The 9,446-nt window shown below is 35.5% G+C and overlaps 1 protein-coding gene across 1 annotated transcript; it reads left to right on the top strand.

The window, feature by feature from the left end:
- The first annotated feature begins 4,473 nt into the window (after window positions 1–4,473).
- On the top strand, window positions 4,474–5,825 carry LOC138874939 (uncharacterized). Its single transcript, XM_070153739.1, has 3 exons — window positions 4,474–4,980; window positions 5,059–5,217; window positions 5,313–5,825. Exons 1-3 carry the CDS (start codon window positions 4,474–4,476, stop codon window positions 5,823–5,825), a joined length of 1,179 nt encoding a protein of 392 aa, XP_070009840.1.
- Window positions 5,826–9,446: the final 3,621 nt, after the last annotated feature.

The following is a 9,446-nucleotide window of genomic DNA, read 5'->3' as shown; positions in this document are numbered from 1 at the left end:
CCTAGCTTACCCAATCGACCCCAAATCAATACCACATAACCCCCATAACTCCCTCATACCAAATCCATCATTGGTTTCCTTCAAATCTGACCGGAACTCGTCGAATTTTAAATCTAAGTTCGAACCTTAAAAGTTCAAAATCGGTTTTCGTTAAACCTGATGACATGCATCGATCCAAGTCTCTAGTTTTTCGTGATTAGAAGATCGATTCACTACCAAACCGATGTTGTTCATTTGTTCTTGACAAAGAACAAATGATTAGCATCAGTTTGGGGTGAGTCAGAGTATCAAGGGTAAATTTAAGTTTAGCCGGTGAGTTCCTTTAATTTTTATGTTCATTTTTAGTGTTTATTTCGCTCCTTTTTCTTTTCTTCTCTGTGTATCTTTGATTGGTCTGTCTTTCGACTGAAATTGTGATTAGTTTTCAAACCTAGTTCTTCACTTTAAGTTAATTTGTTTTTATTTCCATTTTTCTAGTTTTGTTTTCAATTTCTAAAAAAAAGGGTTGTGCTCTGATTTTTATTGTTTATCCATTCTGCTTAGTTTTAGGTTTAATTAGCTTCTGTGTTCAATCGTTAAACGTTCAGGATTGCCATTAGGTCAGTAGGGTTCCAGTCTTCAATTTAAGTCTGTTGTGTTTAATTGAAATCAGCATGTTAGTATCGTTTGACTCACTTATTAGATGACTTGGTGTAATTGCTTCAAAGTTTGAAATAGGGCATTCATTGTTTGTTTATTCGTAAATATCAGTTTCAGTTACTCAGTTGTTGATTGATTTCTGATTTCAGTTCATGATAAGGCTATTTAGGTTTTGAAAATTGACACCTTCTTGATTCTGTTTGTCTATGTTTTTGTTAGAAAATTGTTTGCCTTAATTTGTAAACACCTAGAACTTTAAGGGGATGTTAAATGACATTAGGAACTTAAGGGGTGGTTTGGAGAATTGTTCAATAAAGTGAATTTTACCTAACTTTAAGAAGTTTCTATAATGGTGGGGTTGTAATTACACTTTGAATGATATAAAGAAAAGGGTGTTTGAGTGGAGATAATTGAAAAGGAAAAGGGGATTTGTAATGGAAAATGCACTAACTTGCTGCCTATTTTAGAGGTTATAAAACAGATAGAAAAGGAGAGAACATTGAGAAAAAAACATTCTGAGGGAGATAGGCACTAAGTTCATATACACAACAGTCTGATACCCTGAAATAAAATAAAAAAGATAGAGTACACACACACACTGAGTTCAAAGACAAGGACCTCCAGAAATACTGAAAGAGTTAAAAGAGCATTTTGAGAACTCTAAAGAATAAAACTGTTTCATTGAGTTACTGGTGATTTCTGAAGTTTCCTTAGGACTGAAACAATTTCTGGATAGTTGATAGTTGAAATGAGTTGAAATCAAATCTGGTTCAAGTTTTCTAGTTCATTACTTGGATTGAAACTGTTTTTCTGGGCAGTTTTATTCACTTTCTGGGTTTGAAACTGGATGAAAACTGTTGCTGATTGCCTGCTGCTATTACTTCTGATCCCTCACCTTTTATTTCCTTTCGTTACCAGGCATTTCTCAAACCATTTTCAACAAGTGATTAGGAACATGTATTTCGAGTTGAATCCTGACTAAATACAAGTTGTTGAATTTCCTTTCATTTGCTTCTTCTTCTTCTTTAATTGTTCTGTAATAGACCCTGTTTATACATGATAGCTCGATTATCTTATGTCATTGGTATGTTGTAGAGATGAATCTATGCTCTTTAAGAGTTTGGGGTATTGATTTCTCTTCTTCTTTTGATTCAAGTGAATGGTGCTAATTTCCTAGACTCTGTTACTGTCAATATTGAGAAAGAGTTAAGTGAGTTTAAGTTCAAGTTTTTGAATTTAGCTTAGAATTGAATTCAAACATGAATATTTGGGTAGTTGAAGTCAAGCATGTGCTCTTAGTAGCCTTTGAAACTGCTTTGTGTCTCAATTACTGTGTAGAGATGAGGGTTAACGGGTTTATTGTTGTTGCAAATGGTAGCTTGTTGATTGGAATAGACTCGATATCGAGTCCTGATCTTTAGCCTTGGTTTTTACAAGGTTTGGGTTCACTATTCTGGGCTATGTGTAAAAAAGAACAAGTGTGCCAATGCTATCTAGGCTTATGTCTTGAGCCCAGCAGCGTATTTAATTGTTGTTGCTGGATTCACTTTTTCACAGCATCTTTGGCCGGAATTGCATGAGAAATCAATATCCAGAATTCTGCATAATCAGTTTATGTCCACGTAGCTAAAATCCAAGAGTTAAAAAAATGTTATTTCAAGCTTTTTGTTTCAGATAGTTTCGATTGATTTGTGATTAATTAACTTTTGTACCAAATTGTTTGATTCTCATGATTGGGCCTAACGTTTAGCCCAATTGAATGAAAGATTCCAAGTAATTTGGACTGCCCTTTTTACCCGTCTATTCTCTGGGGCGCGATTCGACATTCAACCCAACTTTCTTCGAAGTGGCATTTGCGCAAACAAAGGTTCCAAGTTATATTTTTGTTGAAGTTAATTAAGCTCTCCTTGATTTGAAGCGCGCCATATTAGATAGTGCAAACAGTTTATGACCCTCAAAGATTTAGTTTAGAAATACTTTTGATAGAATAATCGAGGTGTGTCATGCCAAATAAAATCTCAAAAATGCATGGCCCTTGCTTAGTTACCGTTTTAATCCTTAGAATTCAAGGTGTGCAATTTAGCGAATTTCCATGGCTCCCATATAGTTGAAAACGCGTAGTTACTTTAGGCGCGTAATTTAAAAATACCTTCCTAAACTCGGGTGCACATTTATGTGACCCAAATCCAAATCTCAACGATGTTCAAAAATGTCAAAAACCACGGGTGCATTTATGTGACGTGGTTCGAGATGTGTTTTAATAACGTTGCAATTTTCTTTAAAAAATGAATAAAAGCGGTTATAAAGTTAAAATTGCACATAGGTTCGAAATGTTTTAAAATCAGAGAGTTAAGCCGAATATAACAGTTGAGCGACCGTGCTAGAACCACAGAACTCGGGAATGCCTAACACCTTCTCTCAGGTTAACAGAATTCCTTACCCGGATTTCTGTGTTCGCGGGCTATAATACAGAATCAATCTTTTCCTCGATTTGGGATTCGAACCGGTGACTTGGGACAACATAAAATATCCCAAGTGGCGACTCTGAATTTTAAATAAAATAATCCCGTTTCGATTGTCACTTTAAGTTGGAAAAAAACTCCCTCATACTCCTTCCGGAGGTGTAGGTGAAAAAGGAGATGTGACATTCGTAATTTAGGATCTTCATCCTTGTGTGGTTCTTTTCTTCCTTCGCCTAGTTCTGGCCCTTCTTCTAGAACTAGAGGTTATCTTTCACACAGATCTTCTTCTAGAAGTAAGGAATCTTCTGAACCTCTTCGTGAACCTCTAGTAGAGGAGATACATCCTGCGGAACTATCTTTCTATAATGACAGAGAATCTCTTAGAAATCAAGTGTCTTCTTTAGATCATGCTGATATATATCCCACTCAAATCACTGAAGGTTTGATTTATTTAGTTCGTAGAGACTGCCATTGGAGTCATGACTTTCCTATCATTATTCCCAATCCAAATCAAATAATTACCTCTTACTTAATCGGATTTTCCTTTGTCTATACGTACCCTTTCACATTAGGATTCAAACCTGCTATTGATCCTGTTATTCTCGAGTTCTATTGTTTCTTTGATGTTTGCTTAGGTCAAATTGGCCCAATAATATGGAGAGTTGTTGTTTGTTTGAGGCATTTGACCAATATAGCCAGTGTGTCTTTTACTTTCCCACATCTAATTCATCTTAACTCCCCTAGACTCTTTCGCAATGGTATTTTTACACTAGTAGCCCGGAACAAAAGAGTTCTAGTTAGCCCTGAAGATGACAAAGACAATGGCTGGTATGCCCGGTTTGTTGCTTCCCCCACTGTTGGTTTAGTGGGTGATGAGAACGTTCCCTTCCCTGAGAAGTGGAATTTTGCACGTGAGTCTTCTATCTTTCTCGTACCTTTTTCTTCAATTTTGTTGATTTTTCTAATTTTACTTTTCTTTTATAGCAACCATGGGAGTTGTGGAAGATGTTCCCAATTTACGTGATTGGGTAGGAAAGCTGTTGAGTAATGCACCAATGGATGGTAGATCTTGGAAGACCATTTTCCAACGTTTTGGTTGGAAAGTAAAAACTCATGGTAAGAGCTTTTATTTTATTTTACATATTTCTCTTTCCTGAACTTATCTCAATCCTTCTTTCTATCAGGATTTGCTATTCGAGGAATTACTGCTGAGGGGTTGCGGCTTCTCGTATCTCTTTGGAAAGGGCTCAAGAAATAATTCTAGGCTCTTTATCGAAAAGAAAAGCCATTGATGACCAAGATTCCGAAGAAGATGAAGACGGGGGTTCCTTGGTAACAAGGCCACGGGCTCGTAGATGCATTATTTCCGATGATGAAGCATAATCATCCCCCCCACCGTTCTATTCCTCTTACCGAATCTGTTGAAGCCTTGGTAGTGATCCTTGATGATATTGATGATGCTCCCGTTGCTGCTCATGATTCTGTTGAGCAGCTTTTTGACCGCGGGTTTTGTAGTGAAATTTTAGGTCCCGTTTCTGATGAAGCTCCCTTGGCTTCTTTTTCTCTTCCCGTGCCTGTGACTCCTACTTTGCCGATTATGGCTGCTTCCGTTCCTCCCCAGGCTGTTTTTACTACTTCTACTGTTCCTCCTTCGACAATTCCTCCTCCACCTACTCACTGTGCTGAGGTTGGCTCCTCAAGTAGGAGTGGTTCTATGAGTCAAGTGATTATTGAAGTCCCCGCTGAGGGCAACCTTTTAAGGAAATCGGGTCAAGCAGATGTGTGGCTAAAGCCTTTAATTGATCCTGTTGAGAGAGCCAAGCTAGAGAGCCATAGTTCTTTGACCTTGATGAATGACATTGTGCATGCTTCTTTAAAGGTATTCCTTTTTTCTAACTTTTACTTTATCATTTTTCTATCCTTAGGATTCTCATTTCCTTTCCTTTCCCCTTTTTAGGCCAATCTCATCGGCACGGAGGTGATGAAAAGGGTTACCCTCTCAGAGCAGTTAGTGCGTGATTACCAATTGGAGGCATATAATTGGAAGGAACAGTATGAAAGTCTTCAGATCGACATGGAGTACTTAGAAGAAAGTAAAAGTACCTTGGAGCAGCAGGTGCGAGCTTTGACTTCGGAATTGGCAGTTGAAAAGGCTTCCTCCTCAAGAAGACAAGGAAAAGGCTCGTCTTGAAACTTCTTTTTTCCGAGCAGCTTTCCAAGGCAAGTAAAGATATTAGAGAGTTGAAGGCTCTCTTGGATGCGAAAGAAGCCTATGCTGGTGAACTCGTGCAGAATTTGACTCAAGCCCAAGAAGACCTCCGGTTTTCTTCTGATAAGGTTTGTTCCTTAGAAAATTCCCACGCATTTTTTCAAGCTTCTTATGAATCTGCCTTGGCTGAAAATGAAAAGCTAAAGAACGAAATCGCTGACTGGGAAAGAGATTATGAGATCCTTGAAGATAAGTCTGCCATTGAAGAGAGTTGGGCGTTTTTGAATTCTCGCTGTGATACCCTTGTTGAAGCTAGCCAAGAGAATTTTAACTTGGAATCTGAGTTAGCTAAGATCAATAAAACTATTCAAAAGACTCAGCATAACCAATATTTTTCTTCTCCCGTGGCCGAAGCTTCCGCAAATGTTGAAGATGATACGGGTATCCCCACTCCTTCAAGCCAAGTTGAACCCGCTGCTGTTGATATACCTGCTTCAGTTCCTTCATCTTCTTAGTGAAAAGTTTAAGTTGTTTGAATTCCTTTGTGTCAATTTTTTTTCTTTTTGGAAAATTGTGGTTAAAACCTTTGGTCTCATTTGAGGGTTTATTTTGAAAACTTAAGTCCCCAGACCTTTTATGGGGCAATATATATAAACAATTTTTAGTTTATGACTAAGTTCATACTTAGCCTAAGCTTTTTAATATTAAGAAGTTTTTCGCTACTACTTGAACTTCTGTTTTGTTTATTCTTGCCTTTATGTCTAAGGACTTACTGAATAACTTGCATTTTTACTCTTCAAAAGATGCTTCTGTTAACTTCATGAATACTTAAATTAATCATGAATTTTATAAAAGAGGGCTTTTTTATATTCGACACTTAATGAAGAAGACGTCTCAACTTCATAATAGTGTTAATATACGATAAAAGAAATAGGAATACACATGTTTCTTGAAATAACTTTGACAAGTTTTTATTTGAACTTTGTCTAGTTTTGAATAACACTTTACATGTATTTGAATTACATCTATAACTTTCTCGTAACTGTTTTTCTTATAACAGATTTAAAAAAGAAAAATAAACACGAGGTTTTTATTTATAACCCGTTTCAGTATATTGCCTTTTCTCTAGCTATGGTAAGGTCTTTCTTTAGGCTTAGCTCGTGACTTTGCTCTGTACTTGACTCATTCATTGAGTGAACATTTTAGGCTTGATCTTTGATTATTTCCCAATCTTCTTGCCTTCATTATACACATGCCTGTGTATATTATATAGTCCCCCAAGTGTTTGAGCATTGAAGTTTGATTGATCCTCTCATTTGGTCCTTTCCCTGAAAAAGAAAAACATACAGGACTCGGAGGTGCGATTATAGATGAAGACTGCTTAGCCCGTTTGATTTTCAATCAGAATAATTGTAACCCTAGACCGGGAAGTTTAATTTATTTCACATGCCTTGCAGGTCATGACTCATCATTTAGTACGGGTTAGCTTTTTGCCTATCATCTAAAATCGTTAGTAAAATTTAACAAATCAAAAATTAAATTTTAAAATATGGATACCTAATCGTGGGTATTCCTTAGAAATAGTATCTCTTCAGGTGAACAACATTCCAATGCGAAGGTAGTATCTTGCCATCCATTGTTTCCAGCTCGTATGCTCTTTTACCTATAATATCATGAATCCTATAAGGTCCTTCTCATGTTGGACTTAATTTCCCTGCATTAGCTGCCTTCATATATTGAAAAACCTTTTTGAGCACGAATTCCTCAATTTTGAAGAATCTTAGGCGTGCTTTTCGGTTGTAATTTCGTTTTATGACCTGCTTTTGTGCTGTCATTCTTATTAGTGCAGCTTCCTTTTTCCTTCAAGTAGATCAAGATTTATGCGCATTTCATCGTTATTAGACATTTCTAACGCTTGTGCAAATCTTGTACTTGGCTCTCCTATCTCAACTTGAATTAAAGCTTCAGCTCCATAAACCAATGAAAATGGTGTTTCTCCCGTACTTGTTTTTGTTGTTGCGCGGTATGCCTAATGCTGTATTCTGGGTCGGGCCCTGGCCTAAATGGGCCAAACGGGTCGGGCTTAACGGGCCTGGGCTTAGCGGGCCTAACGGGCTTTTTTATTTCCGGGCTTTTTTTTAATTTTTTTGTTTAAGGCAATTTCTTGTAAACCATATCATGGCTATATAAATAATATATATGTAATATATATGTAGAAATCTAATTACTAAAGTACTTGACGAAAAAGTAAAATAACAAAACAATAGTAAAACTAAATTGCCATGCATAATAAATTAATAAGAAAGTACAACATGAAGCATAAATACGTCTAATAATTTTAAAATAATACAAATTGTTGAAATATCTTAAAGACGAATTTGCGGATAAATACCATCAACACAATACGTTATATGTCTCCTTAAAATGCTTTTGGTAAACCCTGAACGAAAATTTAAGACTCTTCCACAGTTCTTGCATTTTAATATTTGGCCTTCTTCATTTTCTTCAAGCACTTCATAGTAGTGCGAAACAAATAAGCGCACTCTTTCCGAACGAGACATGATGTAACTTGAAAATTAAGATTGAGACTTGAAGTCTTGAAAATTGGAGATTGAGAGATTGAGAGAAATTTAGATTGAGAAATGAGTATTGAGTATTGAAATGAAGAAGTGGGAAGGGGGTATTTATAGTGTTAGAGAAGGTTAGTTTTGTAAATTGAAAAAAATGACTATTTGTGCAATATGGCCGTTGGTGGTCACTGGGGGTGGGGGCCTCATTTTGAATTTTGAAAAATCTTGTTTTGTAGTATATATAGTATACTAGTATAGTATAGTATATATATATATATATATATATATATATAGTATACTAGTATAGTATACTATATATAGTATGTTATGTATATATATTTCCAAATATAATTTCTTATAATGTTTTGTAGTATATATATATATATATATATATATATATATAGAGAGAGAGAGAGAGAGATTTTCTTGTAGTATATATTGTATGTTATGTATATATATTACCTTATATATTTTCTTGTAGTATATATTGTATGTTATGTATATATATATATATATAGATATGTATATATATATATATATATATATATTCTTGTAGTATATATTGTATGTTATGTGTATATATATATATAGATTTTCTTGTAGTATATATTGTATATTATGTATATATATATTATATATATATATATATATATATATATATATTCTTGTAGTATATATTGTATGTTATGTATATATATTACCTTATATATTTTCTTGTAGTATATATTGTATGTTATGTATATATATTATAGCTTATAAATAATTGCAAGTTAAAGACAAAAAAATATTGCAAAAAGATATTCAAGGGCATGTCTTATAATTTTTATTACCAAAAATGGTATATCTTTCTTAGTCTTCCTCCCCCCAATGGAATGAGCACAACAAGGTACTAATACCACCATTAAAAGGGAAAAAAACTAAAAGAAGATATGCCAAAAAGTACAAGGTACACCATAATCTACATTGTATCTCTAACAAATTTTATAAATCCTTTCAAGGTTCGGAGGAGGTTGCGTTGGTGGTGGTGGAAAACAAGCTTGTTCATTACCACTTCCGGATGAAGCAGCATCCTCCGCAAGTTCTGCCATCATTTCTTCATAAGCTTCATCTACCGCCGGTTGTGATTCCGCAATTCCAAAGTTTCTTCTTTCCGAGCGGATCCAATCTCTGAACAGTACAGATTTTTCCAAGCTCTCCCTCATTGACGCTCTATGATCACCTATTTGAAGTCTTGCTTGACTGAAAGCGCTCTCTGATGCAAAAATTGAAGCTTGAATAGATAAAATATCCCGAGCCATCCTTGCAAGAACCGAAAAATATTTTTCCCTTGCCTTCCACCATTCCAAAAGATCAAAAGTGTCGTCTGGATTTTCCTTTTCAAGTCCCTGCGACCAATAAACTTGAAGCTCATTTAGATGTGAAGTTTCATCATAATTATCACCTTGAGAACCCCTTAACTCCGTCCAAGATTTAAGTGCTTTTAAGCCCGCAGCTCTTTTAGACGATTGTGAACTAGACGAAGTAGGGGTTGGAACATTTGGCCTAGCATGCTCTAAGGCAAGTTGA

The sequence above is a fragment of the Nicotiana sylvestris genome, chromosome 8 (genome assembly GCF_000393655.2).
Source record: "Nicotiana sylvestris chromosome 8, ASM39365v2, whole genome shotgun sequence".
Classification (NCBI taxonomy): domain Eukaryota; kingdom Viridiplantae; phylum Streptophyta; class Magnoliopsida; order Solanales; family Solanaceae; genus Nicotiana; species Nicotiana sylvestris.
This window is presented reverse-complemented; position numbering and strand designations above follow the sequence as displayed.